The sequence below is a fragment of the Euprymna scolopes genome, chromosome 8 (assembly GCF_053919585.1).
Source record: "Euprymna scolopes isolate OS-2025 chromosome 8, ASM5391958v1, whole genome shotgun sequence".
Lineage (NCBI taxonomy): Eukaryota > Metazoa > Mollusca > Cephalopoda > Sepiida > Sepiolidae > Euprymna > Euprymna scolopes.
Window position 1 is genome coordinate 150,322,186 of NC_136489.1, and position 27,618 is coordinate 150,349,803.

Sequence of the window (27,618 nt, forward strand, 5' to 3'; positions counted from 1 at the left end):
TGTTCGCCATTGTTAAAATAAAATAAAATTTAATTAAATACCTTAATAAACATTTTTTTTTAAGCGGTTGTTGAGGATTCCCGTAATTTCTTTAATAAAAATTATGTACCCACTTCCCGAGTGTCTGTGTTTCTCACCTCTACGTGACGTGCACATTATTTTTATTTACAACTAGCAGGCCTCCCGGCGTTGCCTAGTCGTAAAATACACATAAACATTTTAATTAATGCGGAATTCTTATTTATTATAAACAGAAATACCAGTGATAACGTTAAAAAAAAAGAAAGAAAGAAAATGAAGTAAAAAAAAAGAAACTGAGACATGTGCATACGAGTATTATGTTTTTCTAAACAGTTTACTTATTGTGAGTAAAAAAAAAAAAAAAATCGAGCTGAGATTGAAACCAAACCCAAAGACAGTAAGTACGATAACCATTAGGCCAGAAGTGTCCGCACACACACACACACACACACACACACACACACACACACACACACACACACATTCTCCCTTTTGTAGATATATAGATTAAATAATTATTTATTGAAATAAAACAAAAATGCAATAAAATACTAAAACAAACTTTAAAAAATATCTTCATTCAAAATTCAAAAAAATTAATTACAAAGTAAAATCCACCAATTGTTTCTCCTCAATCTATGCTGAAGGGGTAGTTGTGGTAGTAGTAGGGTTGACTAGACTCTTAGTCCACAGGCAAAAAAGCAATAATTAAATAATTAGTTTAAATTACAATAATGTAATCATATCCCATTGTTTAATAAAGTATATATAACGTTTCATTTTCATTTTTCTATAAGTAAAAACTAGTGAACTTTATTTTGTATTGCTTTGAAGAACGCAAGAATTAAAAAAAAAAAAAAAAATCAAGTGTTTTTCAACTTGAAATTCTAAAAAATTATCCAATCATCATACAGGCCCCAACTGCCATTGTATCGATCGATTTGATTAGACGAATCTAACCAGACATGTCACGTGCCTTTGGCGCCAATTCTATTTCCCTTTCAGTTTCTTCTGGATCAGAGGAGAATAGGGATTCATTTTTTATTATGTCTTCTAATAAGGAGACTTGGGCGCTAACAGTAATGTCTTCTTTACTTCAGAACTCTGTTGTGGACGAAGTGTAAATATTTGTAAACGCCTCCGAGTTTGCTCACCTATGAGATAGAATGTCTTCAACCACATTACGGACTTTTTACCTTCCATTCTCAGTATGCAGTCTTTTTGCGTTGCTACGAACCTTTGGGGGGCATGAGGTCCTATGGAACACGACTAACTTCAACCTTTACCTGCAACGAACCTCAACAACATTGCAGAATACAAAAGAACTACCTACGGCTCAAAGAAGCAAACTACCCACTCCAAAGTTGGACGCAAGATGGGCGCACTATTTTGCAATAATATCCTTTATACCAATAAAGTTTGTTGTGAATTTAACAGGTAGGGTTTGTTCTTTTGTGGTTGTCTCATTTCTTGCCTTCAACAGAGAGCGTCGCACACGTTAGATAAAATTCTCATCTTGCTGCAAAATAATTCCTAACAAAATTAAACAAATCTTAAATTTAAGTGGCAAAAGCTAAAATTTAAAGAAAAAAAATAAAATTGTTTTTATGTAGCTTAACCGAGTACTTGTCTGAGGACGGGTATAAATAATATATATAGTATTAGTTGTTAATTATAATTATTATATTTGGGGGGGGGGCTTCCCTAAATGGTAAAGTTTACAAAAAATTTGTTTAAATAATAATATACTCATGTCACCCACCGAGTTATCGACAATAAATATCCTATAATCAATAATGATAAGGTCATTAGTTTGGGGAATACATTTCCCATAATTCATAAGTTTATGGTTTAGAGAATACATATCCCATAATTCATAAGTTCATAAGTTTAAAGAATACATATCCCATAATTAATTGGTTTAGAGCAGTAGTTTCCAACCTTTATTACATTGCGGCACACTATTGAGCTCTTTAAATTTTCACAGCACACCTATCACAAAAAAAAAAAAAAATCAATATGAAAATGCTGATTAAGGGAAAATATTCTTCAAATTTATTTTCTAACCATTTCAAATGTTCACTAATAATGGGAATCATCTCGGTGACGCAAGTTTTGCAAACTGATGCCAACATATCCAAATGTCTAGCTTCATTCTGTTCTTCCATATTGCAATTTTCTTCTTAAAAGTAACTAATTTATCTGTTGCCAGAAGAATGTTTTTATTTCTGTCTTGCATATTACTGTTCAGACTATTGAGATGGCCAAATATTTCACTTTAAGTACTCTATTTTGGACATCCACAATTCATTTCTCAGGTATTCACAAAATCTATCAAGTTTTTCATTAAAAAAAAATAAAAAATAAATAAATAAATAAAAAGTCCTTTCTGGAGCTCATTTACACGAGATGACACGTTTCCTTTCAACAACAATCTTATTTCTGTGTGCAACAGTAAACGAACACGAGAATCCATATTCTTGCACAGCAACTAAAAAATCCTGAACTTCATCGGTCGAGTTTTTATGAAGTTTACGATTTCAATCACCTGATTCAATACCTTTAGTTCAATTTGTGTTAGCTTTGAAAACTTAAACTTGTAAAAAAACAATGAATTCGCATGATGTTAGGATTCTGTTTTTCCACTAAAGATGTGAAACCTTTAACAGAACCAACCATTTATGGTGCTCCATCGGTACATATTCCCATGCAGATAAGCCTTATTTTTCTAAGCATATTGTGATTGTATCAAAAATATCTTGACGTTTTCTAGTTTTGAGTAACTGTTTGCAGCATAGAAACTGATTAATTATGGCATCTTCATCAATGACATGCATAAATGCAATTAACTGTGCATGATTACTGATTGCATTCATCGATTTGCAGAGCAAACAGACTATTTTGAAAATTGGATATTACACTCTGCTCAATATTATCAGACAAGTCAATAATCCTTCTGTATTGTTTGAAAGAAGGATCTTGCTAATTTCTTGTTCAGCCTTATCACCAAGCATAATTTTCACCATCTTTTTGCATGCTGGAAGGATCACTGATTCTGCAAGAACAAAAGACTTTGATTTAATGGTCGAAATAATAAGGGGAATTTCCAAAAGATAAAGCTATAGAAGTAAGTGACGTCGCAACAAGGCAACTTGTTGCAACCTAAATATCTCCGAGGTCTGGTTGGTTGGTTGGTTGGTTGGTTGGTTTTGTTTTACGGCATATCAACCCTTTTCAGGTTATTTAATGCCGAATCCGGTGATTTTGAAGAAAAAAATTTTTAATAGAATATATTTGTTTTTTGCAAGTCAGCTTCTATTTAACCCATAGTTGGGACCCTAACAGGTACTATCACTCCAGGTCAGAGTGGACCTGGGAACAATGGCAATTAAAGGGTGGCTCCACACTCCCCAGAGCCCGCAAGCTGGGGCCTCACCATCAGATATAGTTTAAGGTCATATCCAGGACCCCTAGGTCTGGTAGACTGAGATGCGCTAAATCTGTCAAAGTGTTGAATCACCTTATGCGGCATACGGCCGTTTTTAAAAGAAAAAAAGTGGAGGTGTTCACGTGATGAAATCACGTGAACACGTCATTCATGCAGGTCAACAAACTTAATATAAGGTGAACTAAAGAAGGCTACCGTTTCCTCCGATTATCCCAGCCGCCGTGGCAGGTAGGTAGTTATTTTCTACATTAACAGCAATAATTTCTGCCACCTCATATGAAGCTGATTGAGCTTGTTTGGACACAGTTATTGTTTTCTCAAATAGTTGACTTTGCGCTGCATTTAATTCTAACAACCGTTGGAAATAATCGACATTTTTTGTTTGAAGCTTAGGATGATTAGTAGTAAGTTGTCTTTTTATCTTATTTGGAACAATTGATTCATTCGACAGCGTTTGGCCGCACAAAACACACAATGGAGAAGGAATCTGTATTTCCAGTCCAGTGAAATTCAAATTTCAAGCAATCATCACTATACAAATGGTGAACTTTTTTTTTTTAAATGAAGTTGTAGAATTATTGTTGTCATCATCGCTTTTTCTTTTTAGAAACTTGTACATAATTAAGGATGAATTGTATCTAAAATATTTTAAAAATACATCAAAGTGGACTTTTATCATATTTAATCCTGTTTTTTTTTTTTGGGGGGGGGGGGTCCTAATAAAACCTTAACTTACAAAACCTAAATATTAAATAAGAAATAACAAAGAATCTGTTAATATTTCAAACGAGATAGACAAAGATGATATAAAACATAAATCAACATTTACCAATGTTTATTATTATCGAAAAATTAAAAATATCCAACAATTATAACAAACGATTTCATACACATTTTATTTTTTATTTTGATATGATTTTGATATATTGATATTTTGATATCTTAGCGTTAACATCATGTAAGTATACGAGTTAATATTGATTGATACAAACAACGGTTATAACGATATGAAAACTGTTTTCCACCTAAAAAACAACATATAACCTATAATCTTCGCGGCACACCAGTAATCATTCTGCAGCACAGTGGATGAGAATCACTGGTTTAGTGAATACACACCCTATAATTCATAAGTTCATTGGTTTAGTGAATACATATTCCATAATTTATAAGTTCATTGGTTTAAAGAATATAAATCCCATAATTTATAAGTTCATTGGTTTAGAGAATATATATCCCATAATTCACAAGTTCATTGGTTTAGAGAATATATATCCCATAATTCACAAGTTCATTGGTTTAGAGAATATATATCCCATAATTCACAAGTTCATTGGTTTAGAGAATATATATCCCATAATTCACAAGTTCATTGGTTTAGAGAATATATATCCCATAATTCACAAGTTCATTGGTTTAGAGAATATATATCCCATAATTCACAAGTTCATTGGTTTAGAGAATATATATCCCATAATTCACAAGTTCATTGGTTTAGAGAATATATATCCCATAATTCATAAGTTTATTGGTTTAGAGAATATATATCCCATAATTCATAAGTTTATTGGTTTAGAGAATATATATCCCATGATTCATAAGTTTATTGGTTTAGAGAATATATATCCCATGATTCATAAGTTTATTGGTTTAGAGAATATATATCCCATGATTCATAAGTTTATTGGTTTAGAGAATATATATCCCATGATTCATAAGTTTATTGGTTTAGAGAATATATATCCCATGATTAGTTCATTAGTTTAGAAGATTACCCAGCACATATTTATAACGCTCATATACCAGTCTGATTAACAATTTATTATATAACATAATTACAAAATTTGATGTAGAGCAATTATTTTTCCATTTGGCTGCTTCCTAGCTGACTATAAATTGGTTGTCCTCAAGTCCAACATAAACAAATTCTTGATGAACCGTCCCCTTAAGTAATCCAATTTATCAAATTTCCATTACTAACGATTACTACAATATTATCTGTAAACTCTATAACCCTTATCCTCGAGTGGCCTCCGGGGCTTGATAAGTGGTGACTCCTATGTAAAAAAAACAAAAAACAAAAAAAGCAAATAAAAACAATAAGTGTTGATAGATTCCGACCTAGAAAATAATAATTCTCCCCCTTTGTCATAAACATCACTCCTAGAATGTGAGGACTAAAGGACAACATAAGATAAGCTGCTGGATATTTACAAATTGCTCTCTATTTCCTAGCTATATTTATGGCAACGATGAAATTGATACGTCGACTGACGACCTGGTTTTGCTAAGTTATTAATTCAGTTGGTTTTATAACACCACTTTTACTTGTTCAAATCACACACGACACCTACTGTAAGTGCGTAGTTTTAGAAAGAATTGGAGAAATCAATGCCAACAACAGAATCGAGCCGGTCAAAAACAAAAAAGTCATATGAATTTACATTGTATTAAATTAATTTTTTAATAAGTTAACCACATTTATATGTTTATAATACAAGAGTAAAGTAAAAAATAAAAGTTTGCAAAAAATGTAATTAAATACTTATTTCCTGCAAAGTATTGAAATCAAAACTTTTCAATGGAATTGGTAACTGGAACAATTAGAAATTATACCATTTCATATGACAACATTAACAAGCATTTGTTTATGGCAGTCAGGGCATTAAATCTCAATAATACTAAAGCAGAAACTACAAGGGGTGGTGGTGGTGGGGCTGCTGTTGGTAGTAGTAAATAAATTAAAATTTTTAAATTGTAAGTTAACTACACACCCCCCTCCAAATTGTAGTGTCGTCGGCATCAACTAACACCACACCAAACAGTTGAGAACAGTCAAAATACTGAGGAGGAAAAACACAAACCAAACCTCCACTGGAGGAGTGCAAAGAGGACTGGGAACGTGAGGAGGCTTATTGCCACACAAATTCCAGTGATAATCAATAATCATTGCCAAGTTAGAGGCAAGCAACTGTTGCAATGATGCCAATTCATTTGCAAAGGTTATCAAAAGAGGGGGAGAGGACTGGAAATCTGGAAAACTTGTTGTCACCTAGACTCTGATGACCTGTGTGAAAATGCCTAGTGAATATATATATATATATATATATATATATATATATATATATATATATATATATATAGGCATTTTCATTAAACAAAATAGACATTTTTTGTCCCTTAATTCTATTTTCGATCCTTTCCAACTTTCGAATATTTTATTTAATGAAAATATATATATATATATATATATATATATATATATATATATATATATATATATATATATTAACGATGAGACGATTCCAATATTTTTCCTGGTTTTGGTACAATTACAGATTCCGTATTAAATTACAGATTCAATTCTTTATAAATCTCTGAATATTTAACGATAAAATTGTTATTTAGTCCCACTTAGCATAAAAACACATCTCAAATGTGCATATACTTTCTCAAACATAAAACACATTTGTGAGGAAGTGATCTAGAGATTTTAGTCTTGCTGGAAGTTTAAATCAATAAATATCTATTCTGTTATTATTACTTTTATCAGCAGTGGAAGATTTTGTTTTAAACAAAATCAAATAAAAAAAAAAAAAAAGGAAATTAAAGGAGTCGTTTTTGGCATCAGAAAATAGGCACAATTTTTCAGGTTCTGATACTGATTCCAATACCTCAAAAAGTCTCGATTTTTCTGATTCCCGATTCCAATTAATTGTCCCATATATATATATATATATATATATATATATATATATATATATATATATATATCTCCCTGAAACAATGTTTCATGGTAAACAACTGATGATTCCTTTAAGACCATTGGTACTATTGTCTGTTCATGTAAGTAAAACGATGCAGGAAATTAATTGACTTACTGACTAAATAATTTTCCAACGAAGGACATTTTTTTAAAATATAGTTTTAAAGGTTTAAAAGAAACTTCTAAAACTATATATATATATACATATATATAAAATTTCGTATTCCTATCTGTTTGTTTGTATGTTTGTTCACCATTTGATTAATATATACATTTATTTCTATACATAGTAGGATTCTTGCAATGTATACGCTGAAGAGGTAACCTCATTTGCATATTACATTAAGGAGAATCAATTTTACTAAATAGCTGTATGTTAGTTACCGTTTATAGCGAGAGAATTTTTAAGTGTTTTATTTAAGATTGTTATTTAAAGTTGATTTATATTGATAATATATTTAATTTAATTTATTTTGAATTATTATTACCGACATCAATTTTTTTTTTAGAAACAGGTTTCAAGTTATTTCCCCTGAGCGCCACTTGTTGTCTTGTATTATATAAATCTCAAACATCAGTGTGTGTGTGTGTGTGTGTGTGTGTGTGTGTGTGTGTGTGTGTCCACTAAAAGCTTTCGTCAGCCACATTGGACTAGGTCGAAACAGATACCATCTGAAATAGCGATCCCTCGGCCGCATAATATCTGAAAATAAGAAAAAATATTAATTCTGTGGTGGTCAACTGGACCATTTATTGCAAAAGGAGTCAGTTTTTGCAACACCAGTTTTGCAAGTCCTGTACACATTTATGTTTATAAACGTTATTTTTTTTTAGGGACAGGACATCAAAAGTTATCATGGTCCAGTGGGTAAAAGCATTTGCCAGTTACCTTTTTCCCTTCTTTTCCATTTTAATTTCGAGCCTGCCTACCACGACTAACTTTGTTTTATATTTTACAGTCACACAGGCACTCGCTATTTTGATTGAAACAAAAGTTGTTTTGAATCAATCAAAATAGCTGTCACCTACTTCTGCCGTTCTTTTCTGGGCGTTATTCAATATCCTTAGTATAGCAGCTCTGTCCAAACTGAATTTCATGTCCACCCGGGCAACGCTGGGTATCCATGTTAGTATATATATAAGATTAACATTTGCTTTATATACTGGCATATGTTGAACAACTCTTAGAATTTGACTTTCAAAGAAAACTATCTCTGACCAGGCCTTTATTTATCCCTCTTTTCCTTAGATATATTTCTATCACATCCTCCAATATTTTCCTTGGTCTTCTCATGCAAACTGAACCTGGTACCTTAACTGTTCTACACCCAAGAACTCATCCATTTTTTTTTTTTTTCAGTGTGGTCATACCACCTTAGTTTCATGTTCTGTACATATCTCCCTATACTGTTTAGATTTACTCTTCCTTTAATGCATAAAATATCTAATATATAAAGTGAAGTCAGTCATTTTATCATTTCTTTGTCATCGATAGTTATTTTCCTACAAAATCAATATTTGATTTTGGCTTGCCAGTTTTTTTTTTTTTTTTTTTTTTTTTTAGTTCATTGTTGTTAAGTTTAATAAAATTTTATTTAATTCGTTCCCGCAAATACCTGTCTGTCAACTTTGTCTGAATGATTTTCAAATGATTGTCATCTAAAAAGAAAAGGGAGTGGATATAACTCTGTATTCATCTCACAGTACATTTGATTGGAACAAAATATTTTTGGAAAAAAAAAATACATGATAATATATAAAAGAATGCAAAACAAACTGCAAATAAATACAGTAGGAGGCAACGCCGGGTTAGGGTTAGAGCTAATTAGATATACATTTACAGGCTGTGTTTATAAATTTTTATTTAATCTTAAGATTAGAAATTAAGAACATTTACTTATTTTGCAAACCACCCCCCACACCAAATTATACTGCTGCTATCGTTATGATATACATCGTTATGCATTATCATTCATTCATTTCGTATGAATCAGATGATTATTGTTCGCATTCATTTTCCCTGATATCTTTCTAGATACAATTCTTTCTAGAAAAATATTGGGTACTTATGAGAAGGACCACATGAAAGTTGCCAACATCCTTAAGTGAAAGTGTTTCCGTAGAACGAACTAGATTCAAACTTGACACACCCAGGATGTCAGTCTGTGTCTTAACCACTTCACCATTGTCATCTTTCTGGAGGCTATGATGAGGATATCGGCTAGAAAATAACTGGAACACTATGACAAAAACAACAAAAAATAACAATTGTCTGAGATTCAAACCCACGACCCATGTTATAATTTAGAACCTTTGGTTCTTTAGCTATAATAGATATTGTAGTTATACCCCTTGGCCGGAAGTAGCTGTTCCACCATAAAAACTCGATTATAGTCAAAGCATGTGCATTAATTTTAAGTTGAAAAAACCTTTATCAAAGACATTCCCGTTTTCTCTTACTTCATTCTTCTTTACACATCACTACAGCAATGTTGCATCCCTATTCCTGTTTTACAAGTATTTTAATGGAGTGTGTTCTGATGAACTCATTGCACTTGTGCTCCCTAGACGTACATACTCCTGATGAATCCGCTTAACAACAAAATCACACCCCTTCACTGTTGAAGTCCCTAAATGCCAGAAAGCTTTCTACGCTAATATTAATTTCTTCCCTCAACAGGTAGACTTTGGAATTCCCTTCCTGCTACCTGCTTCTCTAACTGTACTGATATGCAGAAGTTCAAATGTAACATAAACCAACCAGGTAAGTAAAAAAAAAAAAAATCACACTAGTCAAATACGAAAATCTCACATTAAAAATGACAATCAGAAAAAAATCCCCTACCCCCACCTTCAAATATCTGACACAACGTGAGCTGATTCTCAAGCCACCATCAAGTGGTTGATTTGTTGGAACTAAAGGCAAGCACTTTATCTATAAGGCCATCAATCTAACGAAAATATTGTCTTTTTAGCTTATTTTAATCAGTTTAGCATAGGAAATTTCTTTTACCTCTCTAAATATATCTAAAATACTTTGACTGTCCAAAATAAAGAAACAAGATTTTTTTTTTTAATTCTTTTTAAAGTAAAAAATACATTGGTGAACATTTATCAAATATTTTTTTCATCCATTTTTAATTTAAAAAAAAAAAAAAAAGGAGGGAATAAATATTTTCTCTTCAAAAAAAAAAAAATATGTCAAACATGTTTTGATGTGAAATGTAATTGTTCGACCGGCTAAAAGAAAACGCTAAAAATGTAGGAACGTTCGTTTCTAATAATATTTTATGTACTTGTAATTCTGAACAATGAGTTTAAAAAAATATTTAAGAACTGCTGACATTGATAAAAACAATGTTGATTCCAAATCTGCAGTTAGTTTGGCTCTTATGTCAACTGTGATACTATGTTTAACTGTACTATTGCTATACTGTGATACAGACATACGGACAACTGAGCTTTATACATAGAGAAGTGAAGCTAACGAATAGCTGCAGTAAAAAAGCTATAAAAAAAAAAAATAGATTAATAGAACATGGTCAAAAGGAACCAGAATAGAACATCGGGCATATACAAGGTTGAATGATAAAATTGTTTCCCTAGAAAATATAGGATTCCATTTCCGTTTCATGAAAACTAGTTTGTTTTTTTTTTTTTTGTTTTTTTTTTTAAATCATATACTAGTTGGCCAGTTGTGTACAAATCCCAAGAGCGACAAGAGCCTTCTATTATGTCTGAAAGTGGCACAATGTACAATAAGCGAGATCAAAGATGCCAAGTTGTATAACTCATGCTCTCTACCGATCCAAGTTATGACAACAGGACCGTTGCCAGCACCCTCAAAATGCATCGCTGGATTGCCATGAATAACAGGGACATGCCCAGGGTGAAGTGATGAAACAAAGTTTCCGGCCATTGTTATGTCATTTCAAGTAAGGGCCACACCATGTCATCTCACATCTTCAAACTCTCCAGCACATCCAGGTACACCAAAGTGGATGTGCTGAAGAGTGTGGTGATCTTTGGTACAATCAGGTCGCTGCTGGCAGACCCTGGGTGTGGCAACAGGACTGTGTTGGCCCACAAGTCCAAAGAGACACAGGTTTGGCTTCAGAAGGAACGCTATGACTTTGTAACCTTCTCTCACTGCTTCCCACCCTTCTCCCCCCAACCTGAACACGCTGGACTACTTCATTTGGTCATGTGTTGAAAACATCACCAACATGACCTCCCACAATACAAAAGCCAGCCTAATTGCCACCATCCGCTGAGTACTCACTGAGCTTCTGTGGGTACTTGGGAAAAGGCATGCTCCCAGTTCCAGACCCGTATCGAGGCGGTGATTGAGGTTGAAGGCAGCTATATTGAGTAGATATTAGCTCTACTACATAATCAAGTTACCTGAATTAATTTTTTAAATAAAAGTTTTAAAATAAAGCTGTAGTGTTGTTTTCTTTAGGGCGACACTTTTATCATTCCACTTTTATCGTTCGTTTGTACTTATGTGTCAGTGTTGCTGATTTAGACTGGGCTAATGTTCAGGAGAGCAGAAACGTACAAGAGTAAAAGGTTATTAAGGTGTAACTAAGAAAAAAGTTTGATTGTTTTAAATAAATTCGTGCAGGAAGTGAAGAGATTAAGATTATTTTTCTCAGCTCTAAGAGACCATTATCCTAGCCTACACTTGACCCATTGCAAAAAAAAAGGGGAAAGATCAGGGTCAATGTCTGGTATCTGAGGTGACCCCAAGAAAGAATTTAGGCAATGTTTATCTCTGCCTTCAAGCGTGTAACATCACCAGGAACTACATTTCAAAACAGGCCTTGTGCAACTTGTTGGTTTTTTTCTACAGAATTAAGTATAAGAAATGTAGATACAAAAAAAAAAACTTGATAAGATAAAAATATATTCTACTAGCGGAGGGGGGGGGGCAGCTTTGCCCGGGCGTAAAATACGCTTAAGTATGATATTTTAATTTGTCCAGATTTCGTATATATTATTAGAGAGCTGTGATTTCCAAAAGTATTTAGGCGCTATCAGCTAGAATTGAAACCGAAACTGTAGCATTCAAAGCTGGTGATGTTACCACTGTACCAACGTGACACGCATATAAACTGATTAAAAATTAAAAATAAACTAAGATGAATGTAATAAATGTTTAATGATTTTTTCAATTTTGATCCATTTTTGACCCCTTAAAAATAATTTTAACCGGCTAAAGTCCCATCGAAGAACGATCCATAAAAAAATCCAATCATTTGAAGCCCGAGACAGACGTTTATATATTAGATAAGTAGGTTTGAAAACACTTTTTAAAGATCATGTCAAGCTAGCCTAATAGTTATTGTACTTGACTCACTGTCTTTAGGTTTTGGCTTCGATCTCAGCTCGAGCATTTTTTTCTTTTTCATTTACAAGAAACGAAAAAAAAACACAATATTCACATGCACATGTTTCAGTTTCTTTCAGTTTTTTTGTTTTTACTTCATTTTTTAAAGGAATTTAACGTTACATTTTAATACCGAGCAAGCCGGGTACATCTACTATATATATAGTAATGAATAAAATTGATAAGGATAAAAAACAAACAATCTTTGTACAAAGAAACCTATTAAGATAATAAAAGTTCTACTCGAATAAGTGGAACAATTAATATAAGGAATGAAAATTCAAAGTAAAATAAAACTTTATTATATCATCAAATCAATAAGGAAAAGGGGAAAAAAACTCTTTAAGACTTCGAAATGTCATGGCCTAAAGAGGTTCTTTCTGTCCGTCTGTGGAATGCAATACTGTGTCTGCTTCCCGGCTGACTATAACATGTTTTTTTCAACTCCAATGTGAATAAGTTCCTATGGAGTCGTCCTCTTAGATAATCTAGCCCTGCCCAAGTTCCCCCATGATTCATCCTGTCTTACCACTTAATCTTTATCTTAGAGTGGTTTCCGGGCCTTAATGTGGTGACCACAAAAAGGAGGAGATTGGAGGAACGAAAATAAATTATGCCCACTTAGATTGACTTTGTACACTCTCAAGACAGGAAAGAATGACTTGCGCACCACCTTCCCAGATGTGGCAGTAGTACTCCATGTTGGGTCGTATCTGGCTTATACAGGTAGAGGATTGTATCAGGGGTTAGTCAGGTACCTTCTAGTGTGGTAGAGTGATCCAATTATTTTTTCAGTGATTCTCTATCGTTATTTTCATGGTAAGTGCTCGAAATTCCCCAGGTTCAACAGAAAGATTTCCGAATTCGATAAGATATCTGCATGAGGTTAAATCGACTGAAACGTTGTGAAAATCACACTCCAAATGAGAACGGTGGTTCGAAGAATTCAAATAATGAATAACGAATCCTCATCTCAAATATTCAGAAACGTAGAAAAAAAAAAACTGTTTTCATTTCAAGTAAATATGGCGTACATTCGCTTGCAATAATGCAACTAATTATTTTCGATAATTTTAATTATTCAAACGTACATTACTGAATATTAAATATGTTGAGAATTAAATTGAAATTTATATGGAAAAATAGATGGTACTATATAGAAATACGTTACTTTTCTTTCTATTCCTCGATTCTTAAAAAGTCCACAAAAATGTTGAATGTAAACAAAAATCTCCCAAATAAACCTATTAAAAATAACTGAATGATTTATTGAACACAAGAGACTATTTTACCCATAGCTGAAAGAAAACATTCACAGCAAAAACTCGTCTAGCAACAACCTCTATAAATATTGTCTTTTTCTTCCCCCTTGAACAAAACTAAATAGAACTCCCATTACTAAAATTCCTTTCCAAAAAATTTCCATCTGTGGAATATAATATTATGTGGCTGCTTCCCAGCTGACTACAACACGATCGTTTTCAAGTCCAATTTTAACAAATTCTGGTCGAGCTGCTCACTTAAATAATCAAATTCTGACGCGTTTCAACTATTGTTTCCAATCATCTCAAAGATGTGGTTCATCGTCAACTGACAATCTAATCAAATCTTATCCTCAAAGCGCCTTTAGACCTTGATATGTGAGTAACAAAAATAAAAAAGATTATTCCATTTTTTAAAGTCAAGCTTTTTAAAACTGAATATGGAATCAGAAGTTAAATTTTTTCAGCCAGCTCCGCACGTCTGAGGTGGCATCAGAGTCAAGTTTTTCTAAAGCAGACTGATCACGTCTGCTGGTCATTTTTTTTTTTTTTTTTAATTCTTTATCACTTTTATAGTCTATATTTAATTGACCACTTTGATGTATATCAGACAAAATAATTACCCAACCAAAGTTTGAAAGGGTGTTTATCTATTTACGCGAGCACCTGTTTTTACCGGAACAGAGATTGTAACAATCATTTCTAAAATTACTTAGAGAGAGAGAGATTATAGCTGCTGTATAGCCTTTTAATAGAAGGCCACGTCTGGTGATCACTTCTTTTACTCTCCTATAAAAAAAAAAAAAATGGCGGATCGTTTGAAACATTAAAAAATCATAATATCCCTTATAATTAACATACTTTCATGCTTTCAGTAAGGTTGTTTTTTTATTTGTCAAATGTGAAGAAATTAATCAATTTTAGCTCAGAAATACACCCACGCAATTCCTTTCAATTTACACAAAACTTGACCAACGTTGGGGTAGTTGATATTCGTTCGTCGAAATGACAATGACCATCTGATAATCCTGGAGGGATGATGAATGACAAGTGCTGAATGTTAAAGCAAGGGTTGCACAATTCCTAACCGCTCCTCTCCTGAGTTAGCACTGCTTGATTCCAGTGGGCAGAAGAAGCCCAGAACGACTGGAAACAATGCTGAGATAAGGTATTTCCAAATGGTCATCCATTTTAATAGTGATCAGAAACACAGATGCTTCAATCTGATGACCTAACGGGAACCAGTGCGTCAATGTGATTATACCATACATGGGATAGTAGTTTACTAGTGTATACACATCCAGAGTTCAAAATAAAATTTTATTTTTATATATATATATATATATATATATATATATATATATATATATAGAGAGAGAGAGAGAGAGAGAGATTAAGTAACGTCTGTCTGAGGAATGATCTCACTTAAACTCCTCCATCAATTTTGATCTACTGACTTGAAACTTGAAATACAGCAGCATCCAAAACTAAGGGACAAAATTTTAAAACCTAATATTTGTTAGAGATAACAACTGTGAAAAGATGAAATTTTGACAACTGGTAGTCGTTACCATCCATAATAACATACTAAAATTTGAATCATTTGCAAAGGATAGAAAAATTAACAGGCTGCTCATCAGAGACTATCATTTAATAATAAATTTGCTGATGATACAACTTTCTATAACATGCATGATGGAAGAAAGGATGTACACAAATCTAAAACTGACTGAATTCTTAAAAAATGACCTCAAGACTGTAGTGGAATTGGGCCGTAAATGGATGCTAACTTTTAATGTTAGTAAGACTAAGCTGCTCTCCCTTAACAATTATAAGAAGCCTATCCAACCACTGATATCCATGACAAATAACTCCCTATCTGAGAATTCTTCCTTCAAACTCTTCAGCTTAACATTCACAGGAAATATGAACTAGAACAAATATATTGAGGACACTGCGAAAGCTATTGCAAAGAAGATAGGCTCCCTCTATCATGCTAGAAAACTACTCACATCTGAGAGTATCCAGTAGCTCTACAAGGTTACAATTTGCTCATACATGGAGTATTGTTACCATATCTGGGCTGGTGGATCTACCACTAGTCTTTCACTCTTGAATAGGGAGCAAAAAGAGTCTCTAATCTAATAGGTCCCACTTTGTCAACTAGGCTCCAACCTCTGTCCCATCACTGTAAATGCTATGATTTAAATTACCTTTAGTTCCTTAGCTATAATAAATTTTGTAGTTATCCCCTTCGGCTGGAAGTAGCTGTTTCGCCATAAGAACTTGACTAGAGTCAGAGCACATGTATTAATTATCAAAGGCATTCCTGTTTTCTCTTACTTAATTCTTCTTTACACATCACTACAATTTTATCAACTTAAAATAAAAGAAAAGCAACAAAATGGACAGACTACTACACCCTGACAGATTTGACATAGAACCCGCTACTCCGAATTCAGAGAAAGTGTACAAACACGGGAAACTAACCTTCAAAAACTATATACATACCACAAACAACGGCAAAATTGAAAATAACTAACCTTCAAAAACTATATACATACCACAAACAACGGCAAAATTGAAAATAACTCCCAAAATTTCTTTGCCTTAATCAACTCTATTTCAGCGACGATCTATGAAATAATAAGCGATGCTGTGGACTATAACAGAGCGATAAAATCTCTACATATTGCCTACATTAAGCCGGCAAATGTTGTATACAATGGACACCGGTTACTTATAAATAAACAACAACCGGCACAAACTATCGACGCATTTATGCAACAATTAGAAGTACTCGCAAAATCATGTGAATTCCAAGTTGTAACCGCAAAAGAGAACAAGAAACAATATATTCGAGATGCTTTTATTAGTGACATCTTCCCATCAATTTGCAATGCTTGCTCGAATAATCGTTCTTAACGCAACAATAGACCTATGCAATGGCCAGATCCCTGGAACAAGCAGAGAACCATTCGGTAAGCGACAAAAACAACCTTAACATAAGCGCTACTGTAGTTCCATCAGAAGACGCCCACTTAGCCATTATATAGGGAAATACTCATCCAAAAAGAAATTGTTTTTTTTGCGTGGGAACTCTCAGCACTTGCAAGCGCTATGCCCAGCGCGTAATACCGAGTGTAGGAAATGTGAAAAGAATGTCCATTGGTGTGAGGCATGTAAATCTTCCTCTTCTACTGCTGCAGTATTGTTACATAAGGGAGGGAGAAGAAACGGATTTGGTCTTGGACACTTTACTTGAGGGATACTGGTACCCTGGTGATGACGTGTCCATTTTACTAATGAAGAGAAAAAGTTTACGACGATGAGAGAGATATTACAAGTGTTAAGAGACGAGAGAACGGGACCCAAGATCCCTTAAACCGTTTGTCTGGTGGTTAGGACACTTGTGGATGTATGTGTTTATATATAGAAGTTCATACCTGGTTTTGCTGCTCTGGGAGAGTCTTCATATGGGTGGAGCTCTCTTGCTGTTTTCGCCGGAATACACAAGATGAAGACAGATGTTGGGTTTTCAACCTTTTATTCTCCCAGGCATGATCTGCAGATGTCGCCATCGATGGTCTCCACTGTGGGTACCTACCACGTCCCACGTCTGGGGCGCGCATCTCCTCCCTTACTTAGGAGAGAACCATTTTAGACTTCTGCTCGGCTCGGCTTTTTCTGAGAGACTCAACGTTTCACCAACCTTGTCACGTAGCATCACATGACATCCGGTTAGATGAAACGTCACTTCCTGCAACGTGGATTAACTACAAAAATATCTCTCTGACATCCTCCCACCATCTCCCCCTCTCTCTCTCGATCTACTATCTAATAGAGACACAGAGAGAGAAAATAGAGAGAGTATGAAAGAGCCAGAGAGAGAGAGAGGAGAGATGCTCTTTAACAGTATTATACGACCCAGACTCACCTCCACCTAATCTCACCTGAATCGGAACCGAAACAAAAGATGTTACGTCTATTAAATGTAAAATAAATGGGCATATTGTTAACGTTATGGTAGATTCTGGTAGTATAGGGACATTTATCAACAAAAATACCACAAAAAAAACTGAAGCTCTTCATTATACCTAAAGAAAAGACCATAGCGTTGGCAAACCCTAATCAACACACCAAAATTATTGGTGAAACCATTGTTAACATTGCTCTAAATAATAAGAACCATCCTGGCATGACTGTGGAGGTAATCAAGAATCTGTTTATCGACATAATTATCGGGAAAGACATTCTAACAAAATGTACAAAAGACTGACCCGGAAATTTGATGGTCCTGGCATGAACTTGTCATTGGAGCTGTTAACAAGAACCACTCTTTTCCATCTATAAACCTTCCTCCTCCTCTTTTCTCATCTCTCTCTACGTACAATTCTTATTGCAACCAAATCTTGTCGTCACACCATTGCTGACGACAAATTCATCAGAGAGGAAACTGCTAGGATGTTGAGAGAAGGCATAATAGAGCCTTCTATATCTCCTTCGCGATCTCAAGTTCTAGTTACCTCCAACAAAAATCACACAAAAAGAATGGTTGTCAACTACAGGTATATCATAAATAGATTTACGGAACTTGACGCCTATCCCATGCCTTAACATCAATAAAATGATTAACGATGTAGCACGGTATAATATCTTCGCAACACTCGACCTAAAGTCTGCATACCACCAAATACCGATAAGTCACATTGATTGAAAATACACTGCTTTCGAAGTAAGTGGAAAACTGTACCAGTTTACTTGTCTACCGTTTGGTGTCATAAATGGAGTAAGTGCATTCCAAAAATGCATCGAGGACATCATAGAGAAGGAGAATTTGACAGACAACTTCGTGTACGTAGACAATGTCACAATATGCGGAAAGGATCAAAAGATTTTATGATGTAGCAAAAAGATACAAGATGATGCTGAACCAAAGTAAGAGCGTCATTTCAGCTACCTCAATCACTTTACTTGATCACACAATCCAAAACAATCAAATTGCTCCTGACTACCAAAGACTAAAACCACTCCTTAAAATGCCACCACCTCTAAATCTCATGTCTCAAAAATGAGTAGTCGGAATGTTCTTGTATTATAATAACTTTATTCAAAACTTCTGATAAAATACTGCTACTCAACCACAACAAAGCCCCCATCTGTCTTAAACTCTTTTCAAACGTTGAAGACTGATCCCAAAAAATGCTACACTAACAATTGACCCGGATAGGAAATTTGAAGTAGAAACAGATGCACAGCTGCTACATTAAACCAACAAGGTCCACCTATTGCTTTATTTTCACGGATGCTAAATCCGAACGAAATTAAACATCATGCTGTTGAAAAGGAAGCTGCTGCTATTGTTAAAGCTTTCCAAAAGTGATGACACTTTCTACTCGGAAGACACTTCAAAGTCATTACGAAGCAAAAGAGCATTAGTTTCATGTTTGACAACGGTAAGAAATCAAAAATCAAAAATGATAAGATATGTCATTGGCCGATTGAACAGTCACAGTTCAAATTCAGTATCGTCTACCATCCAGGAATGGAAAATGCAGCTGCTGACACATTCTCTTGCATCTCTGCTCTAACACACACTCTACAATACCTTCACGATTTGCATGTTAGACTATGCTATCCTGGTGTTACAACCACTTCATCAGAACAAGTAACCTTCCATACTCTTTGGAATGTTAAAAACATATCCGACTCTGGCTCCTCCTGCTAGTATTTGAAGCTCAAATTTGCCAGTTGTAACAAAGCAACACTCGTACAGGCTATACTACCTTTTCAGCAATTAAACATTGACTTCAAAGCTCCCTACCTACTGCTTCGCATGGTAACAAATACTCACCATAATTGATGAGTATTCTTGCTTTCTTTTTGCCTTTCCCTGTAAAGACATGACAAGCAAAACCATAATCTGCTGTCTAAACCAACTATTTTCAATTTTTGGTGTGCCTAATATGATACGTACTGATAGGGCTGTCGACTTCCTTTCTGGTGAAATTAGAGACTACTTACTTGGGAAATGTATTGCTACCTCGAAAATGGATATCACCCCGAAGGTAATGGGCAGATTGAGAAACTCAATGGAACTTTATGGAAGGCCAGCCAAACACCCTTACACTCTAGCAACATGAAGTTGGCCTATTGAGAAGACCTGACGCTCTTCACTCAATTCGATCGCTACTTAGCACTGCCACTAATATGACTTTTATGATAGGCTACTCAAATATAGACATAAACCCTCCTCTGGTACTTCGATTCCATCTTGGCCGAAACTATATGTTAAATATATGTCAGAAATCATGCTGTCTAGTAAATTCGACTCTACTGTAACTCCTGCTACCCTATTAGACGTCAACCCCTACTACGCTCATGTGCGACTACCTTCTCGTGCCAAAACTACTGTTAATATGCGAGACCTGGCTCCTAACTCCTGTAATGAAAAAGACCTTCACACTAAAAGCAATCCTGCAAGTGCTGAGGCTTCTAAAGGGCCGCCTATTGATGAAAACATGACCAATGTGGAGGAAAAGAATCTTTTGCCTGATCCTGAAGAAATCAACGCCTCCCAAGAAAGTGATGCTGGGGATCAAAATCCCAACTACTCGGTGCAGAGGTCATCCAGAATGCGATGAATCCCAAGTAAATATAAGGACTTTGTAACTTAATGCTGGACAAACTAACTTTAATTATCCTCTTTATAATTCGATACTTAATAATCATTCAAGGGGAAAATGTTATAATTTGGAACCTTTGGTTCCTTAGCTATAATAAATATTGTAGTTATCTCCCTTGGCCGGAAGTAGCTGTTCTGCCATAAGAACTCGATTATAGTCAGAGCTCGATTGGATAAAACAGAAAGGTGGAGATTAATGAGCTCCAGACGATCACTAAGAGAAAGTCAAGGCATATGGACTAAATGTTATGTTGTATAACCTAGGAACAACAACAATTACGATTAGAGATGCTTTGTTGCCTAAAAGGTGGATATATTAAGCTGGTTTTTAGTGATTATTCTTAATATAAGGAAGCTGTCATGTGAACGATTTTAAGTTGATAAAACCTTTGTTTTCTCTTACTTTATTATTCTTTAATTTTGCATCCCTATTCCTGTTTTACAAGTATTTTAATGAAGTGTGTTCTGATGAACTCATTGCACTTGTGTGCCCTAGACGTGCATATTCCTGATAAATCTGCTAAACAACAAAATCACACTCCTTCACTATTGAAGTCCCTAAATGACAGAAAGCTTTCTACTCTAATAATTTCTTCCCTCAACAGGTAGACTTTGGAATTCCCTTCCTGCTACCTGCTTCTCTAACTATACTGATATGCAGAAGTTCAAATGTAACAGACCAACATCTTGTTAATCTTTCTTAGGCATGGTCCCAATTAGTAGCCCCTTACGTCCAAGTGGTGATATATCTTGTTTGGGATGAAGATGGGTAAAAAATAAAAAAATAAAAATCACACTAGTCAAATACGAAAATCTCACATTAAAAATGACAATCAGAAAAAAAAACCCTCCTACTTCCACCTTCAAATATTTGACACAACGTGAGCTGATTCTCAAGCCACCATCTTGGAATCAACAAGTTGCTGATTTCAAGATGGCGGCTTGAGTGATAAAACTCCATGACAGTAAGGTAAACGATGAAATTCATCAGTAAATGTTATTGCAACTCTTAGATAAATAAACTCTGAATTGTGCCTTACATTGTATATTTATTCTTTATTTATGTTATATTCGCATATCCCTCAATATTTACATGATAAACCAGAAAGCAGCAGCAGCTGCAACAGTCAATAATGGCGACGCTAAGACAAAGATGTTCGTCGAGTTTAATACAAATGAACTCAATAAATACACACATCAATTTCAAAGCCCATTTTCTCACATACACACATCAATAGAATAGCTTGCACATCACTTCTACCAAGAAAACCGCTAGATAAGGTTGCACAACAAAAGAGAAAACCAAGCATCACAGTAAACGCAAATTAGACAGTATATTAATGCAAATAAATATTACATAAAACATTGCAACAATTCAATACCGACTAGGTTACATTCACAACTTTTTCAGCTTTAAATCCATATAACACATGCATACATACACCAAACAGACGATTTCCTACAACGCATTAAGACACAAACAAACACAATTAATAGAAAAATATAAGCTAATTATCAGTTTGTCCTTTGTCTTCAACTACGTCTACGACACCACTATATAAATACTAGCCATCGCGACAAAAAAGCAGTCGCCCAGAGTCACAGCAAGTTGACCAGCATGGGATAATTATCGGCTCCGTCGGACCCCCCCCCCCACCCGATGTTAAACCCACTTTCACGCGCGCATCACCCATCAATTTCTCAACGTGGAAACACCAACAGCGAGAATTAACATTTTCACTTCTTATTTCATCACAATTTCATATTAGCGCACGACTTTTCTTTCCTAAGAAGTTACAAACATTAACTTTACGATAAAAATCTTCTTTCCTGAACATTCTCACATCCTTACGAACTTTAAACACTTTGTTATCTTTCTTGTTAAGTTTGTTTTTATAAATAAACGATTAAAAAAATCAATCATTTAAAATTTAAATACATATTGTTTGTCTGGTTCCTTCTCGCCACCATACGCTTATTCATAATATAACATTTAGATCAGGGTTTCCCAACGGGGCAGCATACTACCCACCAGGGGAAGGGGGCGTTACGAGATTTTAGGTGGGCGATGGCCAAACTTATCATATAGTGGGGGGGGGGGTCCCTGAGATGCTTAAAAGGAGCCGGTGAAAGAGCTTCTAGTAAGTGTTTCTTTTTGGGATGCACAATTCACGAGAAAATTGATTGCATCAAACTTATTTTTAATTGGAAAAATTAATAAAAGAATCATACCATATGTTAACAAAGTTTAAGTGTTTCCTAGATCTGATTGATTTCTGATTCATATTTTCGACAAGTTTTTCTTAGCTATCGAATGTGTCCTGTGAATAGAAACCGCATAAATACAGTGAAACGTGGTGATCGAAGACTCTCTCTCTCTCTCTCTCTCTCTCTCTCTCTCTCTCTCACTCACACACACACACACACACACACTGCCAGCGATGATAACTTTGTAATAAAAAGTAAAGATTTTCTGTGAATCAATTTTTCTAATTCTTTTTACAGAAAATCTGGCAAGCAATGGCAACATCGTTGGTGAAAGTCAGACTTAAAGCAGAAATATTTGAAAAGAGAATGAAACCATTGAATTTTATGACTGCTGAGAAGTAATCGCTTTTCAATGAAAGCCTAATTTTTATTTTGTTGATTTAAATCAAAGTTTCCCAACCTTTTTTTGGCAAACGCCTCCTTAGAACACTCGAATACCTACTACCACCTCCTATAGTATCAAATATTCCAAAACTTGATGCTGATCATCAACAACAATCTGAACAATGATCAAGGATTTCTGTGATTATCATTTTTATTTTATTGATTATTGTATTAGCAATGATGTGATATATTATTTTATTGATTATTGTATTAGCAATGATGTGATATATTATTTTATTGATTATTGTATTAGCGATGATGTGATATATTATTTTATTGATTATTGTATTAGCGATGATGTGATATATTATTTTATTGATTATTGTATTAGCAATGATGTGATATATTATTTTATTGATTATTGTATTAGCAATGATGTGATATATCATTTTATTGATTATTGTATTAGCAATGATGTGATATATTATTTTATTGATTATTGTATTAGCAATGATGTGATATATTATTTTATTGATTATTGTATTAGCAATGATGTGATATATCATTTTATTGATTATTGTATTAGCAATGATGTGATATAATATTTTATTGATTATTGTATTAGCAATGATGTGATATATTATTTTATTGATTATTGTATTAGCAATGATGTGATATATTATTTTATTGATTATTGTATTAGCAATGATGTGATATATTATTTTATTGATTATTGTATTAGCAATGATGTGATATATTATTTTATTGATTATTGTATTAGCAATGATGTGATATATCATTTTATTGATTATTGTATTAGCAATGATGTGATATATCATTTTATTGATTATTGTATTAGCAATGATGTGATATATTATTTTATTGATTATTGTATTAGCAATGATGTGATATATTATTTTATTGATTATTGTATTAGCAATGATGTGATATATCATTTTATGTATTATTGTATTAGCAATGATGTGATATATCATTTTATTGATTATTGTATTAGCAATGATGTGATATATCATTTTATTGATTATTGTATTAGCAATGATGTGATATATCATTTTATTGATTATTGTATTAGCAATGATGTGATATATTATTTTATTGATTATTGTATTAGCAATGATGTGATATGTTATTTTATTGATTATTGTATTAGCAATGATGTGATATATCATTTTATTGATTATTGTATTAGCAATGATGTGATATATTATTTTATTGATTATTGTATTAGCAATGATGTGATATATTATTTTATTGATTATTGTATTAGCAATGATGTGATATATTATTTTATTGATTATTGTATTAGCAATGATGTGATATATTATTTTATTGATTATTGTATTAGCGATGATGTGATATATTATTTTATTGATTATTGTATTAGCAATGATGTGATATATTATTTTATTGATTATTGTATTAGCGATGATGTGATATATTATTTTATTGATTATTGTATTAGCGATGATGTGATATATTATTTTATTGATTATTGTATTAGCAATGATGTGATATATTATTTTATTGATTATTGTATTAGCAATGATGTGATATATCATTTTATTGATTATTGTATTAGCAATGATGTGATATAATATTTTATTGATTATTGTATTAGCAATGATGTGATATATCATTTTATTGATTATTGTATTAGCAATGATGTGATATATCATTTTATTGATTATTGTATTAGCAATGATGTGATATATCATTTTATTGATTATTGTATTAGCAATGATGTGATATATTATTTTATTGATTATTGTATTAGCAATGATGTGATATATTATTTTATTGATTATTGTATTAGCAATGATGTGATATATCATTTTATTGATTATTGTATTAGCAATGATGTGATATATTATTTTATTGATTATTGTATTAGCAATGATGTGATATATCATTTTATTGATTATTGTATTAGCAATGATGTGATATATCATTTTATTGATTATTGTATTAGCAATGATGTGATATATTATTTTATTGATTATTGTATTAGCAATGATGTGATATATTATTTTATTGATTATTGTATTAGCAATGATGTGATATATCATTTTATTGATTATTGTATTAGCAATGATGTGATATATCATTTTATTGATTATTGTATTAGCAATGATATGATATATTATTTTATTGATTATTGTATTAGCAATGATATGATATATTATTTTATTGATTATTGTATTAGCAATGATGTGATATATTATTTTATTGATTATTGTATTAGCAATGATGTGATATATTATTTTATTGATTATTGTATTAGCGATGATGTGATATATTATTTTATTGATTATTGTATTAGCAATGATGTGATATATTATTTTATTGATTATTGTATTAGCAATGATGTGATATATCATTTTATTGATTATTGTATTAGCAATGATGTGATATAATATTTTATTGATTATTGTATTAGCGATGATGTGATATATTATTTTATTGATTATTGTATTAGCAATGATGTTATATATTATTTTATTGATTATTGTATTAGCGATGATGTGATATATTATTTTATTGATTATTGTATTAGCAATGATGTGATATATTATTTTATTGATTATTGTATTAGCAATGATGTGATATATCATTTTATTGATTATTGTATTAGCAAGGATGTGATATATTATTTTATTGATTATTGTATTAGCAATGATGTGATATATCATTTTATTGATTATTGTATTAGCAATGATGTGATATATCATTTTATTGATTATTGTATTAGCAATGATGTGATATATCATTTTATTGATTATTGTATTAGCAATGATGTGATATATTATTTTATTGATTATTGTATTAGCAATGATGTGATATATTATTTTATTGATTATTGTATTAGCAATGATGTGATATATCATTTTATTGATTATTGTATTAGCAATGATGTGATATATCATTTTATTGATTATTGTATTAGCAATGATGTGATATATTATTTTATTGATTATTGTATTAGCAATGATGTGATATATCATTTTATTGATTATTGTATTAGCAATGATGTGATATATTATTTTATTGATTATTGTATTAGCAATGATGTGATATATTATTTTATTGATTATTGTATTAGCAATGATGTGATATATTATTTTATTGATTATTGTATTTGCAATGATGTGATATATCATTTAATTGATTATTGTATTAGCAATGATGTGATATATCATTTTATTGATTATTGTATTAGCAATGATGTGATATATTATTTTATTGATTATTGTATTAGCAATGATGTGATATATTATTTTATTGATTATTGTATTAGCAATGATGTGATATATTATTTTATTGATTATTGTATTAGCAATGATGTGATATATTATTTTATTGATTATTGTATTAGCAATGATATGATATATTATTTTATTGATTATTGTATTAGCAATGATGCGATATATCATTTTATTGATTATTGTATTAGCAATGATGCGATATATTATTTTATTGATTATTGTATTAGCAATGATGTGATATATTATTTTATTGATTATTGTATTAGCAATGATGTGATATATTATTTTATTGATTATTGTATTAGCAATGATGTGATATATCATTTTATTGATTATTGTATTAGCAATGATGTGATATTTTATTTTATTGATTATTGTATTAGCAATGATGTGATATATCATTTTATTGATTATTGTATTAGCAATGATATGATATATTATTTTATTGATTATTGTATTAGCAATGATATGATATATTTTATTGATCATTGTATTAGCAATGATGTGATATATTATTTTATTGATTATTGTATTAGCAATGATGTGATATAATATTTTATTGATTATTGTATTAGCAATGATGTGATATATTATTTTATTGATTATAGTATTAGCAATGATGTGATATATTATTTTATTGATTATTGTATTAGAGATGATGTGATATATTATTTTATTGATTATTGTATTAGCAATGATGTGATATGTTATTTTATTTATTATTGTATTAGCAATGATGTGATATATCATTTTATTGATTATTGTATTAGCAATGATGTGATATATCATTTTATTGATTATTGTATTAGCAATGATATGATATATTATTTTATTGATTATTGTATTAGCAATGATGTGATATATCATTTTATTGATTATTGTATTAGCAATGATGTGATGTATCATTTTATTGATTATTGTATTAGCAATGATGTGATATATTATTTTATTGATTATTGTATAAGCAATGATGTTATATATTATTTTATTGATTATTGTATTAGCAATGATGTGATATATCATTTTATTGATTATTGTATTAGCAATGATGTGATATATTATTTTATTGATTATTGTATTAGCAATGATGTGATATATCATTTTATTGATTATTGTATTAGCAATGATGTGATATATCATTTTATTGATTATTGTATTAGCAATGATG

General features: G+C 32.1%; 2 protein-coding genes across 2 annotated transcripts in view; one reads left to right on the forward strand and one right to left on the reverse strand.

Moving 5' to 3' along the window:
- Window positions 1-27,618, reverse strand: part of LOC145283831 (uncharacterized) — a 242,537-nt gene that overhangs the window by 88,254 nt on the left and 126,665 nt on the right. The window lies entirely within an intron of this gene.
- LOC145284072 (uncharacterized) lies at window positions 4,559-5,236 on the forward strand. The gene has a single exon (XM_080133143.1). The coding sequence runs from the start codon at window positions 4,559-4,561 to the stop codon at window positions 5,234-5,236; it is 678 nt and encodes a 225-aa protein (XP_079989269.1).

Bases quoted from the DNA above. Each gene is read 5' to 3' on its own strand.
- LOC145284072 (XM_080133143.1), top strand. From the start codon at position 4,559: ATGAGAATCACTGGTTTAGTGAATACACACCCTATAATTCATAAGTTC.